The sequence below is a fragment of the Lonchura striata genome, chromosome 3, assembly GCF_050655825.1.
Source record: "Lonchura striata isolate lonStrDom1 chromosome 3, ASM5065582v1, whole genome shotgun sequence".
Taxonomy (NCBI): Eukaryota; Metazoa; Chordata; class Aves; order Passeriformes; family Estrildidae; genus Lonchura; species Lonchura striata.
The window spans coordinates 52,796,654-52,816,816 of NC_140705.1; the positions used below are offsets into that span (position 1 = coordinate 52,796,654).

Genomic DNA, 20,163 nt, shown 5'->3' on the forward strand with positions numbered 1-20,163 from the left:
AAATCCATTAATGAGGTGTAAGAAAATGTGGGAGTTTTTACCTTAATTACCTGGTTCATATATCACAGTAATTAGATTCCAGCAGACTTTAGATATAATCCAAAAGTAATCACAACAGCTGCCAGCTGCTAAAATATTAAGTTAGTTGTGCTCCAGAAAAGTTAGAATTTTTTTTGACCTTTTCTGTGGTTAACTTAGACTTAACTTAAGGTACACTTTGAGAAAACAAAAAGAGCCATTAATACTAATTTCTAAATTGCACACTGCTGCACTTGAGGGAATATTTATAAAACACATTTTTAAAAAACAAATTACTCCTTTCCTGAATTTATGAAACATTAGGAAATAGTTCAGAATTTTGAAAAAGAGTAATCTTTCTTAATACAGCTTCAAGCATTTATATATTTCATACACTTTGTCCTAATCCAACAAGACAACCTTTAAAGACAACAAGATAAAGACTTTAGATATTGGCCAGTGATTGATCTTTGGAAGCTGAGGAATGTATAAAAGTTTAGGCAAAATATGGGATGGGGGTTTCTTACAAGTAGAGTAGAGCCAGTTATCTTGAAATAGAATAGATGCATACTTGCAGGAAAGCTTCTGAGTATCAGAAACTAAACAGAGAGAAAAGCATCAAGATAAAGCTTTTAGAGGTGTGGTAGGAGGGCTTTGGAGAGGAATGGGAGAGCATTGAAGGAGACTGCTTGATAATAAGAGCTAACAAAAGCTAGGCAGGACTCCCAGTGAGAAGGACTCATGAAGCATAAGGGTTTTTCCAGCTCAGCCTTAGTTTGGGGTTTGCTGCTCTGCTCTTCTGCCTTTTACACAAGTGGTCTCTCTACTGAGGAAGGCCTGGGCAGTAAGCAGGGCTACTCCCTATTTGACAGAGGTAGTGTTTAAAAAAAGCAAACCACAACTGGCTTCAGAAAGGCAGGGAGTTAAACTTCTGTACACACTTGCAAATAGCAAGCCTAAGGAGATTGGAACAAACAATATCTGGGTGTGAAGAAGGGAAGTTTAGAAATTAAATGTAGTAGAGGAAGAACTTGGGAAAATAAAAACACACCAGAAAAGAGCCTGTCCGTCCTCAAAACTTAGGCAATAGTGCTGAATACTGTGCAGTCCCTTCTCCACAGCTCATTTCAGGCAGGTCAGCTTCTTATTTCTGAGCACTGTTCAGTTTTCCGTGCCTTTGCTACAGGAGTGATCACATTTCTGAGGAATGGTCAGAGGTGATGTTCTTGCCCACACAACTGCAACTGGGCATACAGCTGCTGTGCCTTACCAAATACTGTCCTAAATTGACATCACAGAAGTATGTAAGGGCTGACCTCTCCACCTATTCTTCACAAGGGCAATGGCAACCTTGTCCATCTCTAGGAAGGGTACGTGCATCTTCGCAGAACAGCAGACAGACGTCAGCAGGCACTTCTTTATCTTTCTTAGGCATCAAGACATGGAACTTACAGGGCAAACACCCAAGGTAGTCATTAGTAAAGATGCCAAAAAACTCTTCTTTTTCTTTCAAGTAGGAATTGGACTTCTAGGTTTTCCCTTCCCTATGATCCTAATCTGTGGAGAATTGGGCGTTCCTTTCCAGCCTACACTCTCTAATGAATAGTAAAGTACTTTTTTTCTGGTGGGAAAACTCACACCTGGCAAGTGTGGAGAGAAAAACATTCTTGCCTGAGGCAGCCTCTAATATGGCAGATAGGAGGTTTTGCAAGGAAGCAGAAGATGTAGATTTGGATTTTGACAGACACAAAGCTAACCTAATAAAAGTATTTTAACTGTTGTGCACAACATTAAAAACCCCTCTGCATTTCACAAACCCAAATTGTTCAGTTACTTTCTCTGACAAAGGCATTTTATCTGCCCCTCTCAGCAGGGTGTTGGAGGCTGTGAACCTTCAGTTCCTGCTACCAAAGACAGTGAGATTCAAGATGATGGAGACCTATTATAACATTTCCGTCACCCCAACCTCAGTAACCTCAGGAGGAGCACATTGCCTCTCTGGTTTTGATAGAATTAAAAAAAATGAATATGCTGGTAGATTTGAGTTTAAGCGATTTTGGATTTAATTATATTTTTTACAATGAGACATAATGGCCATGAGGTGTTTGGAGAACAATGTGCATGGCACAAACTGCCGCAGGCAGGGGCTGTCAAGGATCCCTGGGAGCCTGGGGCTGCAGACCTGCCTAACTGCACCAGCTGGAAAGGGCTGCTCAGTTGGGAAGAATTGACAGTGGCTCAAAATGGGGTTTAAAGGATGAGGAATGGAGACAGAATCATGTAAAGATTTGTTAGAAGACCTTTATACCTACTTAAAACGTGTCTAGAAAAAAACACGATAATTTAAAAATGGTTTTTAACTGATGAATGCCTAATCAAACTCTCCAGGATAGAAAGAGCAATAAAATAAAATCCTTAATATCCCTCACTTCCTTTTGCAACCTGTTTGTAGCTGTGGGAAAATTTGCATGAACTGTTTGTGTGTGTGTTTGCAGCAAAGGACTGCAGCAGGTATGGTGGACAGATAGTGGCAGTATAAACCAAGCTTCTGGACTAGTAAAGTCATTTCAGAAAAAAAGGCTCTTTCTAACTCTCCTTTTGTGTGACATTAAGTCCCAAAATACTAACAGATGTGATCACTGAACCTAAGAAAGCAGGCAACAGAAATAAGAGGGATAAAGGAAAACAGTCTTTTTGCTGACAAAGTAACTGCAATGCCCTAATGTTGGGCAATACTGAGCCCTGCTCAGATCCTTCCTCTGCACCCTGAAGACCAGAGGAATTACAGAAGGGTGGTATATTTGCAAGAAAGGAAGATCATAACATCTGAGGCTGCCCTGGAAAGAGGTACTGCTTTCTGAGGCTGGCCTGAGCCTCTGTTTGCCAGCACTGCTCTATCCAGAGCCTCAGGGACAATGTCACAGAGACATGGGGATAAGTCACATGGATGTACAGGCATTTCTTAGATCCGGGTGGAAGCAACCTTTGACACATCGTGCAACTGTTTCTACATACACCCAGATGTTAACAAATATGAGAGATTTAAAGTTACATGAGAAAATTAAAATGGTCAGACTGAGCTATTCATCCTGGTACCCCTGCTCTGGACAGAGATGGCAGCAGTGGACTGGGGCAAGAGCAGCAAAAGCAGGGCAAAGGCTAATCTCTCCTTATACTCAGCCTGCCAGTAGCTGGCAGTCTGCACTTAGATCAAGCCCACATGGTTTATCAGTCCCAGAGAAAAGAGTTGTGAAAGGTTATCTTAGAAAATACAAAAACCCAATAAAAGATACAGAGTAAGTTTATCAAAGAGATTTATTATTGTGAAGCACAAGAATATTCCCAGCACATGGATACATTAAGAAAACAAGGGAGGAAAATTAAAAAAAAACCGAACAGCAAAACGTGCCACTAATACATGAAGTAAAAGCAAGAGAACATTATCTTTAGAGAGTTTCAATTTTAACATGGTTTCAGCAAGTTGAAAATTTATATGGTAAAGGTGCATCAAAGTCTAAAAATGTAAGGAAAACACCTGGACAGTCTTAGAAGTGGTAGAAAAGATATGTGTTAAGTGAATAAACAGTGGTTTCATATTGGGAGCATTGTGGTAGATAAGTGTTCCTCTGACGTGTCATGTAAACAAAAGAGTTTTGGAGCTTAAAGAATAATGCAGGGAGAAGATTCTTCTTATCTTCCCAGGCACAAAGGCTGAATATATACAAAAATGTGCATGTTGATCATCCAAACAGAAAATTCTGTCTCACTAAGGGCTTATGAACACATGGAGTGCTGTGGAAACAGCTGCTTCTGATCAGGTCCTCAGTGAGAACGCACTGGAAGTACTTCTTAGCATTAAAAGAGATAAGCCTTTAAGCTAACAAGTCTGTGCAAAAGCTTATGCCAATCTTTTGCAAAGCAAATACCTTATTATTTAAATACACTTGTATTCTCTTCAGGCATAGCAATTGTGGTCTGTGCTCAGCTAAATATGGCTTTCCCTTCCTGAATGCAGTCTTCTTGAGCATTAATGTCCAGGAGCGATAACCGTGTCCCCCAAGGATTGCCATGATATTATAGCTTTGTCAAACATGTATTAGCAAACAGTATGAAATCACTGTGGTCATCTGTATGCCATAAGGGAGCCACAATACTTATTAGGTCTTTAATATTGAACACAAACCTTTTATTAGGATCTTACTTCATGCCTCCTTCTTCCCCTCTGCTTTCCCCAGCAAGAGTGGATATCCTTTCTTCACAGCACAAGAGAGCACCATGTTCTCTCTTCCATCCAGAACTGAATGCAAATGGCATTTTCCCACTGTGTCATGTAAACTGAACAGCCAGGATAGTTCCCATTTCTGTCATAGGACATGATATTGGCTCACATGCCTGAGGAAAAGATGTGGGAAACATCTCTTCTACTTATATATTTACAGAGTTCATTAAACTGCCACCTTTACTCAGAAGACTGAAACTCATTCAATTCAGTGAGGCTGAATACACAAGACAGAATTGCATCACATGACAAGGGTGACAGAGCCAGGCTCCTTATATGAGAAGATCTATACAAAGAAGAGAAATTGCTTCTTTGGAAGCATTTTAAAGATAAGAATTTCCAGGAACGGCTGATAAGCCTTTGGGTTTTTTTCACTAGATCCCAAATGTCAGTGTAGAATATCTGAAAGAATCTTATATTTGTTGGGACAGTTACTGCACCCACTTTGTTCGCACCCATCCTAACACTTACAGCAACTCAGTTTCTCCTTGTATGTCAGAATCTCCATGTCCTCAAGCCCATCCTTATGGGCTTTTGTAGGACTCACTGCAATATGTCTGCATCTTTCTTGCACCAGGGAGCCCAGAACTGACACAGCAGTCCAGATGTGGCCTCACCAGTGCTGAGCAGAGAGAAGAATGACCTCCCTCTACCTGCTGGCACATCCTGCCACCACAGCCCAGAAGGTTGTTGGCTTTCCTCTCCTCCTTTCTTCTACAGATACCTAGTACTTTACTGAAGGAAATCATGGTAGTAACATATCATAACTTTCAGAAATCCAGCAGATGACATCACATTCAGTAGTAAAGTAAAAAAAAAAAAAAAAAAAAAAGAAAAAAAAAAGAAAAAAAAAATCAATAGAATACAAAAAAAAAAACGCTTTTATTCAAATACCAGGCTGCTGAAACAAATGGGACTATTTTGAGCTGCCAAAAGAGACATACAGATTTTTTTTTTTTAAATGCTTGATATTTATTTAAAATACCCACAAGTGATGTGACAGCCACTTTTGTACACACCTGCAAGCCATATTAACCAGATATGCAAAACATTGTATGCTACATATGCATGGAATCAAAGTACTCTAAGCAATATTATTAATACTTAAATTGTAACTGATTTTAATGAGGATGAACATTTATCTTGAATAAATTAATGTGAGACAATATTAAGAAATCCTAAATTAATTTGCGTTAGTGAAAATTATTCATTCAGTAGAATGTTAATAGACAAGTCTGAAGACACTTTACTGTCTACTTGAAAAGACTTTTCCTTTAAAGTATACTAAGGCATTTTTGGAGTTTCTGCTTTTTAACTCCCCAGTAGAACCAGAAATAGGGTATGTCCAGGCTTTCTAAACACATTCCCTTTCTCCACTCTGCTGATTTCTTCACCCTGCTGATTTCTGGATATCCCACTCTGATCAAGCTGCTGTTGACTCTGAAAATCCCTGGCACATCAACTATGTGTTTAGATATCAGTTCTTAATATTTTTACCTGGAAGTCAAATTATTGCCAGAGGGTTATGCAGCTATCCTGGGTGGGATAGGGATGGTGTGGACACAAATTCTTTGTGACTGCAGTTTCAGCAAATTGCTGAATATAATAACTTTAGTGTGATTCTGGATATTAGCAGTACAAAGGGTTATAAAGATGGCAATGCTACACAATTTAGGCACTCCCAGGCCTTGTGAGAGAAGTGACTTTGCTTTCCAGGACAAATTACATGTTGTGCAATGGTACTACTTGTGCTTTTTTCATCATGTGAAAAAGTGACAGAATCTGGTCATTTCCAGTTTGAGCCTTAACCTGAAGCACATAAAACTGGCTAAAGAAATGAATGTCCACCTTAGATAATCCTTCATTACCCTTTTCTTCTCAAAAAGAAAAACAACAAAAACCCAAAACCAAAACCCAGAGGAAGCAACTATGAAGCTGTTTCAGTAAGGAATTTTCTTTTGCATATGCCCTACAGAAGTTCAGGAAATAACTGGAATTTCAGGTGCAATAAGAATGAAGGATTGGACTTGGCATCGTTCTCTGAATTCACTAATAAATATGTACAGAAGAGCTTTGTCCCTTCAAAGGGTCATGAGACATTAGCTGGTTTGACTTCTTATTTAGGACAAGTAAGCAGTTTAGTTTCACAGGGGATTATTATAGCTAAATTACAGCCTTGTATGCTCTCCATGAGTCAAGAAGGACACTTTCATGAGCAGCTTTTTCTTACAGTTGTGGTCAATCTTGATGTGTGAAGGACACAGCTTCCTACTTGTTTCCAGTTAATTTCAGAATTATTTTCCTTCAGATGTCTCTGAAAACAAACAAAACATAATGACAGGGTGAAACAGGAAATTTTATATTTGGATTTAAAAATTGCACAGGGAGTACAGGTGAATGAGCTGTTGAGACAAATTAATGGCTGCAAGTTAGGGCTTGTCTGTACCATGAAATGGTTTGTCAGTGCAATTACACAGCAATCCGAAGACTACAACAAAAATAAAGCTAATATACGACTCCAATACAGCTATGCCAGCAACTTTGCTTAAGTATGTGAAACTCTAACCAGTAAATTTTTCTTTTATTGGTATAGCTTGTGCAGTTTAGGGAAATATTTAACCTTCACCAAGCAAAAGAGCTCATTTAGTCAGTATAAACTGTGACTCCACCAAAAAGTTTTCCTAGTGTCTCTCCAGTGTGATTACAACCATGGTGTCCCCTGTGTCATATTCTGGTCTGGCAGACATAGTAGAAGAGACTTGGGGAGAGGCTTTCCAAAGAATGCGCCCTGTGACTGATGCAACAGAGCTACAGGCCTGGAGGGAAGTTAATTAATAATTTAATTAATATTTAATGGCAATATGCCAGTGTGCCAGATTTCACCAGTGGGCTGTATTCCCAGCTCTGCCAACTATAAAAACGTGTTTGAATATACCCTGTGGGGGAATGGTAGGGCTTGTTTGAGAAGGAAGAACATGTAGAACATCTAGATAATCATGGTAGTCTTCCCTGCCCTAAGGGTCTCCGAACCTTCAGCTGCTTTGGGACAGGTCCTTTGAAGTCCTGCCTGAGTCAAAACTAAGATTTGAAGCTCTTAGAGCAACACACTCCTTATTTGCCCTCTCTTGACTCTTTCTTCTCTCTGTAATCACCATGGATTGCAATCTGAAAAAAAAAGCTTCACTTCTCATATTAGAGAAAAGTGAAAACAGCAGGCAGCTGAAAAATTACCTAGCCATGAAAATTAGCAAGTTAGGTGATGCCCATAAATCTGCATTGAAAGTTACTTTAGAAGGGGCCTTTCAAAACTGCCAAGAGCACACAATACAGCCATGGATTTGGGTTCCTCACTCCAATATACCCAAGGCTACAAATTCTGCCTCATCCCTTCATGCAGTGGCTTTTTTATGACAGAAACAGCTTGTTCAGAGGGTCAGTGGCATGACAGCTCCAGAGAAATGTCCTAGAAAAACAGTAAAAGATGATTAATCAAGATGTACTTGGGTCAGAAAGGGCGATTTTCATTTGTAGCACTGTTTTTCGATTTCAAATATGAATCTCACCATAACTAAGGTAAAAAATAAAGAAAAAAATTGCACCTTAATCCGTTTCATACAATTAGTTTTAAAAAATTGGTACAAATTGAAAATAAAGAAAACTATTTTGTCTAAACAAAACCACCTCAGCTGTTGAGTTCATGGGAACAGGAAAACACAGCTGTGTAGCTTTTTCATTCCTTACTGCATTTCCCACTCTTTTCTACTTTTCCTTTTTTTGTGTCCTATTTAATAAGCACAGAAGCTTAGTCAGCTGAGACAATTCCTTTTCTGGCACTTGTGTGCAGTTCAAGTTCAGAAAGCAACCTCCTGAACAGCCTGACAGCAGCACTCATTTTCAGCTCTCCAGGTGTCTGGACCACATTGTTTCTGTCCTTTTCCAGCCATGCAGCTATCAACACTGGAGACAGACTCTGCCTTTCACTGGTTTTGCTGCTGAATTTTTTGTGGTTGTTACTGTTCCTGTTCCTGCATGCCTCCATCTCATTTTTGGTGTCAGGGCCATAGGAGGAGACATTACAGCAGCATCAGAGTTATTCCAATTCAGTGGTTGCAATGGACCTTTTATCTTCCCATTTTCTTACCAAAAAAGACACTGTTGATATTTGTAATACTGTCCAAAAGACTGTTGAGAGCTTTCCTCCTTAAAAAAGAAGAAACAACTCATGGCTGAGTTGTAAAAGGAGAGAAATTTGTCATGCTGAAAAGAAAGCCACATATTTTAAATGCTTCCAGGGTGGTGTTTTTTTTTTTTTTTTCTTATTTTCTCTTGAATATTTAATGAAAGGTTAAAATATGTTAATAATGGTCGTTGCTATAGCAAGCTCAAGCATCTGTAATGAAGTCTCTTGCTTAATTGCTTGTTGTTCTGAAGTGATGAGGTCATGTTAACATCATTGACCCTCTGGGCACATTTATTCTATCAAAATTAACATAGCAATGTCCTGAGGCAAATCTCTGTTCTTTATTTCTCTCTCCTGCTTAGGATGGAGGGAGACTTAGGGACGAACTTTCTACTAATATCACCCTGGCATGCTTCAGCCCTGATCATGGAAAGATTTTGAGAGTGATGCTGCTGAAAGACTGCAAATAATATATACTGATTTTTTTTTTTTTTAACTGCTGAGGTTTACTTCTGTATTTCATCAAAACTATTTTTCCTCCTAACAATTCTATTTAAAAGTCATTTAGCTCAATAGACTTGATTTTGATAAATCATATATACCAAATAATTAAAGGTAGATATTAATAAACAGCATAAATGTCCTGAGGAAAGGAGGCACTATAGGTGGGAAATGGTTAACTGATGAATTCTTCAAGAACTATCATGATCAGATATTAGGTATTTGATACGTTTTATAAGAAAGAGACAACATATTTTGGTGCATTATTGTCCTCTATATAAGTTTAAATCAGCCAATTTGGTTATTTTATCTACATATTCTTTTGGACTTTTGCCTGTATTAAGGATTAATTGCATATGCCCGTGTCAAATCCTTATTTACCAAAATGCTCACAAGTGCAAGTGTGGAATCTTGATAGAAACTTCATGTACTAGAAAAAAGCCATAGCACAGATTTCTAATGGCTGGGGCAGACCAGAAGGCTGAAGGAGTCACATGCTCCTTGGCTAGCTAATGATTTCAGAGAGTGGATTTATCTGTCAGCTATTAAGGACAAAAATCTTTGGGATTGCTTTACAAACCAAAATATCCAAAGAGAGTAGTCTCCCTCAAGGCAGCAAAGGTCCTTTTCTTTCATGTTTTCTAGTAATCCTAAAGAAGACAGCTAATAAAGTGAAACTTTGCTTCCATTAACAGGGATTTTAAAGGGCAGGTGGATAAAGACTTTGAAGAACTGATGCCACAACAGTAAAGTGCTATGAACAGATGCTGATCCTCTTGGTTCGTATTGCTTCTTGAAAGTATGCTTTCCCCTTAATGCCTATGGTCAGAAGGGATATTTTAGTCAGAAGAGAGATTAATTTTCTTTCTCAGCTTCTTTACATGATAGAACCTCAATAGCATGTGGACTGAGGAAGAAATGTGTTATTTGAAACATCCTACTTCATTTCGTTCTCAGTCTTTTCTGTAACTTTGGAGTCTCTGTGTCTGTAAGCAGGGGGAGACATGGCCACACACTGCCCTGGACGTCATTTTTCTGAGTGTTTTGAGTATTGCAGAAATAAAACCAGCCTACTTCATATTCACTATGTTGCTTAACTTAAACACAGTATGAATGTTGCACATAACTTCAAAATAAATACAAAGTACATTTTGATGTTATATTTAATTATATCTCTGAAACATGGTATTTCAAATTTTTCCTGTGTTTTCAAGGGTTTCTCGTCACAAAAGAAACAATTCAGCCAAACCAAGTGAAATTCATAGATGGTTCAGCTATGAGTGCAAATAACTGCATCCACAGTTTCTTTCATAGTTAGCAAAATTCTCATCTGTGTTTAGCTGGAAATGATACCTAGAGATTTTTAGAAATAAAGGCCCTCTTCACTGGCACTTAAAGTCACTACAGACTGCCAGAGCAGAACATTGCAGATTTAATGAAAGCTCAGCTAGTGCCTGAAAGCAATTAAAGCATCAAAACATACATGCACAACAAGGCATCCACTTCCAGAAACAGAGAAAGGGTTGCATTCAGAGCACTATAATTTCAGAGCAAATTGGCACAAACCAGAAAACAGGTCTTCTATTCCCAGAACAATGATAGGTACTCCTTTAGTAAAGGTGACATGGCTAAGAGGTCACAGGTGGCAGCTCAGAGGAGCAACAGTGGAAGTTCCCAGGGGTAAACCTCTCTTATTTTGGGAAGTAAAGTTTACTGGCCAGTCTGAAAAATCACTCTGCTTGCGCTTGTTTGTATCTACAAGTGATGCCAGCTTACCTTCTTCCTTTGGAGAGTGTATGCTCATTTCTGGTGCTGTGAAATACTTTTCTTATATTTTCAATTATGTTTTCATCAATATAGCTGTAGTCATGCTCTTCTTCCTCTTCCTCTTCTGCCTCATTGTTTCTTGCTAGGCCTGAAAAATCAGCAAAAAATAACTCTAAGGAAATGGGAGGTTCTGCCCTTGGCCTGGAGAAGAATAATTTTTCAATTCAAAAAGACAGCCATAAAAGCAAAGAAAATAATGTTCTCTTCACTTTCGTATTTTTCAGAGATCCTAAATTACTTGCTTAGTTTCCTGAACAGTATCTGTGACAAAACAGGAATGAAAATTAGCTGAACACTTTATAAGAGTGTCTTCACTCCAGAATTCCTATTTCAGTTTTTGCATAGGCTTATACCTCTAAGTCGACCACTCCCTGTTATCTATGCATAAATAAATTTCAAGTTTATTGAAAAGTTTAGCTGGTGTAATCACTAACAGCATAAAAGCAGGCAGAAAAGATTATCTGACCATATATAGAGAAGAGCAGTCCATCTGCCATGAGTACCATCCTTACCACAGATGTGCTCCTCTGCTTTTGTGTTTCATTGCCTGACAAGAGGAGCCCTGCAGCTGGGGAACCACGGTGTTACCTTGGGATTTCCTAGAGCCAGAACCCCCCAGCTGCTTCTTATTTAGAAGCAGGTGATGCAGGTGATTTAGGTGATATAAAAGAGACATAGGGTTGAGAATGGCATGAGGTTAAAATGAAAGGTTTTGAAGTGCATTTCTTTACATCCACCTAGACTGGCCTGAGGCAGCTGTGAGGGCAAAGTTTTCAGAAAGAAGCAATGTTTTCCCACAAGAGCAGAGATCCTCACTGGAAGCCTCTTAGTGGCTGCAGCACCGTGGTGGCCTCTGCTCTGCATCTGGGTACTGTAACTTCACTGTGCAGGTCACAGTGGCTCTGGCTGCTGCCAGGAGGCCCCAGGGTCTCATCCCCTGCTCGGGTGATTCACCACTTCCTTGAGGCTAGAGGAAGCTCTGACAGACATGTGGGACCACTGAACTCATGGAACTAAACTCCGTAAGGATCGGTCCATGAGTGCCCCATTTCACCCCTCAGAGCCACCCCATCCCTTAGCCCAGCCTGTGGTGGGCAAGAGCCAGGTGGCAATAGGAGCAGCTAGAGCTGAGATGATAGTGGTGATATCATCACAGATCCCCTGCCAAGGCAAATCATCCTTAGAGTTTATCAGAAAGTCTCATAGGTCACGGAGCTGAGAGGATACTGTATTTTTAAAGCCAAAATTTTCACTTGAAATTGCAAACCAGTGTGCAACACTGTTGTGGGTACAGCTAGTTGATTAATTTTCTAGGGTACAACCTGATACAGCTTATCATAGTGTACTATCTGACCTCCTAGAAAGCCATGTTTGTCAAACAGGTTCTTCTTTATGAAACCAAACTTCTCAAACAAGGCTCTTCCCAGTCTTACACTTTCAACCACCTTCAACAGGAGAATAACTATGATTTCTTAGCAGTCTCCAAATCCCACTTGTGTTCCTCTGAGACTCTTCAGGACTGAGGTGTCTCTCCCTGAGAACTGAAGGCGTGATTCTTTCTGAAGGTGTGATTCTTTCCTTTATAGGTTTTCTATGGCTGGAAATAAATATGAGGCTAAGCAAGTATCTGTCTGGCTACACCTATATAGCCATGACTCCCCCACTGCTGAATTAGCAAAATATTTCCAGATCTAGGCATCAAAAGGAAAAAGAATCCCAAAACAAAACCCCAAACATATAATTAGAAATGCATGGAATATCTCACATGTGGCCAGTATCTTGTTAAGCATTTCCTGGTTTGTAGTTAATTTGCAATTTGGCTGTGCTTGATATCAGTAAAAGCAAGCTAATGAATAAAACAGACACTGAAAGAATAAGCTAATCCCTGTGATTCAGCGAGGGAAATATTGTTTGTGCACTTAGACTTGCTAATATGGATATAAGGTACAGATTGCTCATGGATGGCATAGCCAGGCTTTCTTCTTTCCCAAACACATGTAAACAAATTAATGCACTTCTAAGCAAGACAGCTCAAGGAGAAAGAACGTTGATGTCATCAGGCCAGACTAAATCACAGCTGTCCCCAGTCCCAAACCTGTTCACAGTTCCTTCTGAAATGTATATATTTACACTTCAATGAAGCATTAAGCAGTGAATGAGACAAGCTGAGCAGTCCAAGGGGGATTCTGAACACTGAAATCAATGCAATTTTCTTCTGTTTGAAAAAAATCTATTAGCCTCAACACTGAATTACTGAATCAGATAGACCATCTCAGCCTGCCAAGAAAACAAAGCTTATGTCATCATGCTGTCCATCCATCCATCAATCTCTTCAGTACTTTTACAAGTTTATTTCTGCCAATTTCAGTCAGATTTGAAAAGAGGACAGAAGTCTCACAGTGGTTACTTAAGCTTGAGTTGAATTAGTTCCTCTATTGAAAGAGAAGCATGCAGAACACAGCTGTTATCCACTCCATTTGGCAGCAGACAGCAGGATAAATCAGTGTGTGCATATTGGTTGGCCACTCAACACACACATAGCTCCAGACCTGCTCTTTTTCTTTTGATAGGAACACTGCTAGGAGACTTTTACTTATTATCAGGAAAGACAGAGAGGAGCAGTAGGGGACAACAGTCCTGAATACTTATTAAATAAAATTTCATTAATTCTGCTCTTCCTGGAACAAATTGTGTAATTATATTTGCCTTTATAGGGGAAGGCTAGTGTTCTGCAGACTAAAAATTTCCATTAATTTCACTTGTATTTTTGAGTGAGTAGGATATATTGGCTTTTTCTCGGAATATGCTTGCTGTTTTTCACAAATTTCAAGGTCAGAAACGGTTGTCATAAGTCTTCATTTTGCCCTTCTTCAAAAGGTAGGCAACAGAAGTGACCCAACACACCAAGACCCTTGCTTGAAAGAAACAAGAGTTAGAGTCCCCAACTCATATGCATGTACAACTCTGCACACCTAAATGCCTCTAGCTGTGTGACCATAACATAGTTTTATAGCTATGGTAAATATTTCAGATCAGTTTTAACTCTGCATGAATTATCACTCAATCACACAGCAGTTATTGTTTACTTATGCTTAACTTGAAAAAAGTAGTTGTGAAATATTCTGCATAATAATGTTATGAACTCAACATGGTAGAACCGCATCTTTATTTCTGCACATCACTTAAGTGAAAATGCACAGAACCAAAGGTATATGCATAAACCAAGCATTTTTATGAGCAGCAGCATTTTATTTGCTGTGAGCCTGGTTCTGATGCTCCTCAGTGCTAATGAGAACTAATTCCTTAGGGAGTGCTGCTGAAAGCTGATCAGTGATAGAAGAATCAGAGCCCATAAAACTAATGGACTGTTCCTTGAGCTGATATCCATCAACCATTACTTCATGTGATAATGTAGCATATCTTTAAAAACTGTTATGTGCCACAATCAAAATATTTCACATAACCTGTAGGGTTGCATTAATGTATGAATAATATTTATTTTCCTCTGGAATCTCTTAAACTAATGTTTGGAAAAGATTAGTCTGAATTTCTTTAAAAGAATCTTACATTTCCTGAAATAGACAACTGTTGACATATTTTAATTTTTTTTTTTTTTTTTTTTTTTTTTTTTTTTTTTTTTTGTCAGTCTTTTTCCTGGTCTGTTTTGCTGGTTTTATTGAATATTTTGAGACCTAGTTTCCACAGTTTCACTACTGCCTCATATAAAATAAATCCCCAGAGTAACAACAACTCTTGCAGATGAAAAATAGTTGCCAAAATTTTAAACAATCTCATATTTCTTGCCTCATCATAAGTTTCTGCAAGAGGATGCAGAGCAGGGCTCAGGGCACCATCAGAGATATTCAAGTGCTGCTCTGCACAGGACTGGAGGAGCAGAGCCAGGCAGCACTGCCAGAGAGTGGGAAAGGGCACTGACATGAGGTACCCTTTGGTTTAGCTACATATAAAGCTGTCATATCTCTTCCTTGCTACCACCTAAGCTCCTGCCTGAAATCTCTGAATATCACCATAATTAAAATAAGTCATATCAAATAAACCAGTGACATCAGAAGGATTCACAGCCTGTGCTCTCTTCTCCCTGCTGTGAAACAAGTTAGTTTGGTTTAGAGCAAAGCTGATTGAAAACATTTCAATATTATCTACTAAAATGTACTCACATCCTATGAAATGGTATGATCTCCACATTTTTAGTAATTTTCTTGCTTTTATTAAAATTTACCTCAGAAGTTGTGTCAGCCAAAGATAAATTCTGTGTTTACAGATGAAAACACAATATCAGTTTTTCCCTAATCATAGACTGGGCTGAATGGGGAAGCTGAAGGGAGTTGTCGCACACACATACAGGAAAGGATTCCTAATTCATATTGCTTATTCCCATGCTTATTCCCATATGAGCTCAAAACACTAATACAAAATCCCTGTGATGTCACAAAAAAAAAGACCAGCTTTTTTTTTTTTTTCCAAATAATTCAGAATTCTACATTTTGCTTTAAGTTTTTGGGGTTATTATATTTAATTCATTTTAATATTTCTTTCAGAGCACAGTGCCAAAGTCAAGCGTATTGTCTTCACTAATGGGACAGCAAGCTACAGGGGCAGGAGTTTCTTAAACCATCTTTGAAATTTTAGTAAACATATGTGCCTCCTAAAGCATAAATGGAGGGCCCAACCCTCTTTCTCTTTCTCCAGCCCACTAGCCTCCTAAATCAAGTGCTCAAAGGCAGAATATAGAAATACCTTCTCTAAAATATCCTGACATCAATGGACTAAATCAGCATAAACACTGTTTTGTTGTGGACTGTAACTATTCAGAAACCTATGCCATGAACAAGATTATATAATGTTATAGAAACTTCACTTAGAATAAATTTCAAGGATAAAGAAATACTGATATAGCAGATTTCTGATGAGAGTTATTATCCTGCAGGTATTGCTACCATTTAAAATTAATTCAAACTCAGTCAAATATAAGAAAATAAGATAATATCTTTAGTGGCCTATTCAGGTTTAATTGCAACACAGAAAGAAGGTAACATTTCTTAGAAACAAGGATAATAAATCATATCTTTATTAATCTGTAAAGAAAGACAACAGAGGCTTTAAAATGGAGGAAAAAAACATGTTTTTCTTTGCAGGCTTTTGGTAAGAAATAGAAATTGTTTCTGTAACTAGGGGGATTTTTGGGAGTACAGATTCGACATCCTTATTAGGAATTTGAAACAGGTTGTTGCTTTGAAGGGTGGCTTAACATTCATCAGTAGAAGTTTAAAGATTAGTCAGTGAATGGTGCATTTCCTCCCACTCAAAACCTACAGGAGTGTGTCTGTGTTATTAGTCTTGACATATTTTCTAATCCATTATCTTTTGAATTAGCAGAGCAGAGTACACCCTCTGGAACAGGCAAGCTTGCTGCACGCAGCAGTGGACTCATGGGGATTCCTTGGCTGGCCAGAAAGAATTGTTCCATAATCTAATCCATTCTCCTGTATAATTCTGCAATTATCTTTCAATCAAGCCAAATAATTTTGGACTATACTAACATATAAAAAAAACTTTAGCTTTGATTTGGGTATGTCAGTGTACAATCCATCACTGTTCTTTGGACTGGGATACATCTGCCTCGCTCAAACTCACATTATACTCCAATTTGGACAGCATTGGTAAAGGAATATACTCCAAGGCGATTAAATAATAAGCAATTTCCTAGTCTTGCAAAAGAAGTATCATTATAATGCTACATCATGATTTTCTGTGTGCATACTAAGAGAGGTACTAGGAGTTTTTTTGGAATCCTCAGTAACAAAAGCTATCCTTTACCTGGTGTTCTGTGAATAGCCTAAGCAGGCTATTCACAAAAGAGTGAATAGGATTAACTTCAAATTAACTAACTGCCATTGTCATGAGAAATGAGAAATGAGGCAGGAGACCTGTGACTGATGAGCTTTTGAATCAGATACATGGCAAGAACTCAGACACATGGGAAGGGTTAGTGCTGCAAATGTTTGCAGTACCAGATTCATGCAAGCCTTCAGCAGCCCTAACACCAATATTTTTCTCTAATATTCTTGGTCATACACCCAAAGCTACCTGCAAAGCACAGGTCTCCAGTCATAAACTCATGGAAATACATAGGAAAAAATAAGCCTGACTGATAGCTAAAGTTTAAAAAAATATGTCTACTAGAAGCAGGAGGAGTTAAGTCATCAGTCTACCATGACTACTGATATATGGGTCTCAACCAGAAGAAAAGTAAACTCTGCTTTCTCAGAAGGGATGACACAGAAAATATTAGGATCTTGATGGAATAAAGGCCAAAGCAAATAGATCATGAACAATCAAGAAAAGATATTTTCAAACCCGAAATAGGCCTAGAAAAAACATTCTTCTCAATTAGATTGTTTCAGCATTAAAAGCAAACAAAGAATTGGCTAAGAAAAGAAGACTTGTGCTAGAAACTGAAAAATCATAATAAAAATCAAGTGTTTTTTGAGATTCTGAAAAAGGTTTATCAATTACATATATATAAGGTTTAATGGGGTGGACAAAAGACTAATGCTACTATCTCTGGATGAATAAAAAGAGAGAAGGTGGACAGACTTCAAGCAGGGCAGCTGGGACAGTCAGAGATATTGCAGCATTTCACCATGGTGCTGAAACATGATTAATAGAAGGTCCAAACCTGGAACTGTTGCAAAAAGTCCAAGTCTGTTTTCTGGTGTCCAGAACCATGGACAGCATGAGCTAACAAGCAGCATGAAGGAGAAGGAAGAAATCTTGCTGGTACCATGGATAACAGAGGGTGGTCTCTGCCTAGGGACAGGTGAAGAGCCTCTTGAGAGTTTCTGGGTCAGGATTTAATGGAGAAACTAATATGAGTGATGCTGTGAGTGCCTGCTACAGACACAATGATTCATTAATAGAGCAGTCAACGGGAACAAGTTTCCTTAGTAAGTTTGCAATGGGAGGAGCAGCTGAGATGGTTGTGCTGCCATCCAAAAGCACCTGAACAGGCTGGAGAACTGGGCAGAGAGGACTTCCATGAAGTTGAATGAAGGAAAATGCAAGGCTTGGGGTGGAATGACTGGAAAGCAGCTTTGCCAAGGAAAACACTGGGGTTCTGGAAGACAAACTGACCATGCTCCAGCAATGTGTCCTTGTGACAAAGTTGTCCAACACCTCTTGGGCTGCATTAGGCAAAGTGGTACCAGCAGAGATCCTTGTTGCCCTGATCAACACTGGTGAGAGCCCTCCACTGTGTTGGGTCCAGATCTGGGCTCCTAGTACAAGAGGGACATGGATGTTCTGGAGCAAATCCAGCAGAGGCTCACAAAGGCAATCAAGTGCCTGAAGCATCAAAAATAGAAGGGGAGGTTGAGAGGGTTGAGACTGTTCAGCCTGGTGAAGAGAAAGCTCTGGGAAGATATTATCACTGGGCATCAGTACCTGATGGGAAGGTAGGAAGAAGGAGGTAGACACTTCTCAGTGGTGCCCAGTTACAAAAGAAACACAAACAATAAAAAATACCTTCACAGTAGAAAAATGGAAAGACCAAATGACCTCCCAGTCCTGCTATTGAGCTGAAGCTTTAGTAACAATGACTCCATACTGCTTTTCTCAGCCAATGGAACTCAGTTTAGAAACTGCTGTACAGTTCCTGTAACAGCCACAGGAAGCGACTCTCTGACTTCACTTTTCATACAAATTGAGAAGCTGTGTTCAGAAAGTATTTTAAGACTCTTCACCATAAAGGCATTTTGAGACTTTGGCCTATGTGATGTTTCCTGTCTGCGAGGAGTCTAGGCCAATAGAGTTAAGCACCTACTCAAGCACTGATTTTTGTGCTTGTGAATAAGATAGTCCTCAGCATAAATGTTATGTCCGCTTTCTTCCTCAAAGAGGCATTATCTAAAGAGGTCACATATTCTTCAGGTGTGTTCCCCTTGTTTCCCATGTCTGCCTCACCCCACAGAGTAACCCAGGCAAGTGATCCAATTAATCCCTGTAGCATGGACAATGGTTTTCAAAGACAAGGCTCAGTGATTTACAGGAAGTGCCCTTAACAAAAAATGAGTACCACATTAAGCTCTGTTGGTATTCTTTTTCTTTTGTAGGATTTAAACTGAGAATACTGTCCTTTGTACCTTCTGACATGTAAGCTTCACCATTTACCCCTATAAAATCTAATCAAGTCATTAAACAGTGACAAAACAGAGCTTGAAAAGAGATTTTTCAAAGCCACAAAGTAACAAATCTGGAATTTTATTTAAAAGCTGCCAGATACCAAAATATCATGCTGGTTTTGGCTGGGGCAGAATTAATTGTATTCGCAGTGACTAGTACAGGGCAGTTTTGGATTTGTGCTGTACACAGGGTTGATAATATGAAGGTTTTTTTCAATGTGCAAGGGCTTTTTTTTTTTTTTTAATGAGCAGGACTTGCATGGAGCCAAGGGCTTTTCTGCTTCTCATACTGCCATGGCTGGCAAGGGAAGTTGGGGTTGCACTGGAGTTTGGGAGGAGACACAGCCCAGACAGGTGACCCAAAATGACCAAAGGGATAGAAGGAGGAAGGAGGGGACATTTGGAGTTATCGACAAACCACTGTTACACAAGATGAGGCCCTGCTGTTCTGGAGATGGCTGTACACCTGCCTGCCCATGGGAAGCCCTGAATTAATTTTTTGTTTTCGTTTGTGTGAGTGGTTTTTGCTTTCCCTGTCTTTATCTCAACCCACGACTTTTCTGGCTTTTTCCCTACCAATTCTCCCCCCCATCCTGCTGGTGGGGGAGTGAGCAAACAGCTGTGTGAGGCTTGGCTGCTGACAGGGGTTAAACCACATCACTTCCAATAATCAGTCCCCAAATAATCAATTTCCACAGCAATAAGGATTAGTGAATATTCAAAATTACACTGTAATTCTTCTCCAGAAAAGTGGTTTATGTATCTTTTGGAAGTTTCAGTACACATAGTTTCAAATAGACAATTTTTTTAAGAGTCTTATACACTGAATGACAAGAAAAAGAAAGAGAAACTTTATAAGAAGTTCTTCTATTGATATCAACTATCAGTTAAAAAATGCTAAGAGGATGAATGTTTGTGCTTTAATCTTCAAAATGTTCCAGTGTTGTAATTAATGTGATTTTTTCATATTTCAAATATAACCTGTGACTAAGAGATTAATGAAATAATTTTTTTATATTAACTTAAAAGTTGAAATATATAAAATAAATTTGGATTTGTCCTCTTATGATCTAACTTTTCAACTTCAGAATGGTTCATTTCTAAAAAAGGAAAAACTTGAAAGATAAGTAGAAAACTAGCCATTCTATCAAAATTAT

The 20,163-nt window shown here is 38.8% G+C and overlaps 1 protein-coding gene across 3 annotated transcripts in view; it reads right to left on the reverse strand.

The window, feature by feature from the left end:
- Positions 1 to 680: 680 nt before the first annotated feature.
- THEMIS (thymocyte selection associated) overlaps positions 681 to 20,163 on the reverse strand; it is an 80,887-nt gene continuing 61,404 nt past the window's right edge. For 2 of the 3 annotated variants that reach the window (XM_085575139.1, XM_085575136.1), the window contains 2 exons: positions 10,755 to 10,893; positions 6,620 to 7,760 (listed from right to left, as the gene is read on the reverse strand). In XM_085575139.1, coding sequence (XP_085431265.1) covers positions 7,703 to 7,760; positions 10,755 to 10,893 — 197 coding nt within the window. In that variant the 3' untranslated portion in view covers positions 6,620 to 7,702. The other variant, XM_085575138.1, reaches the window with a different exon arrangement.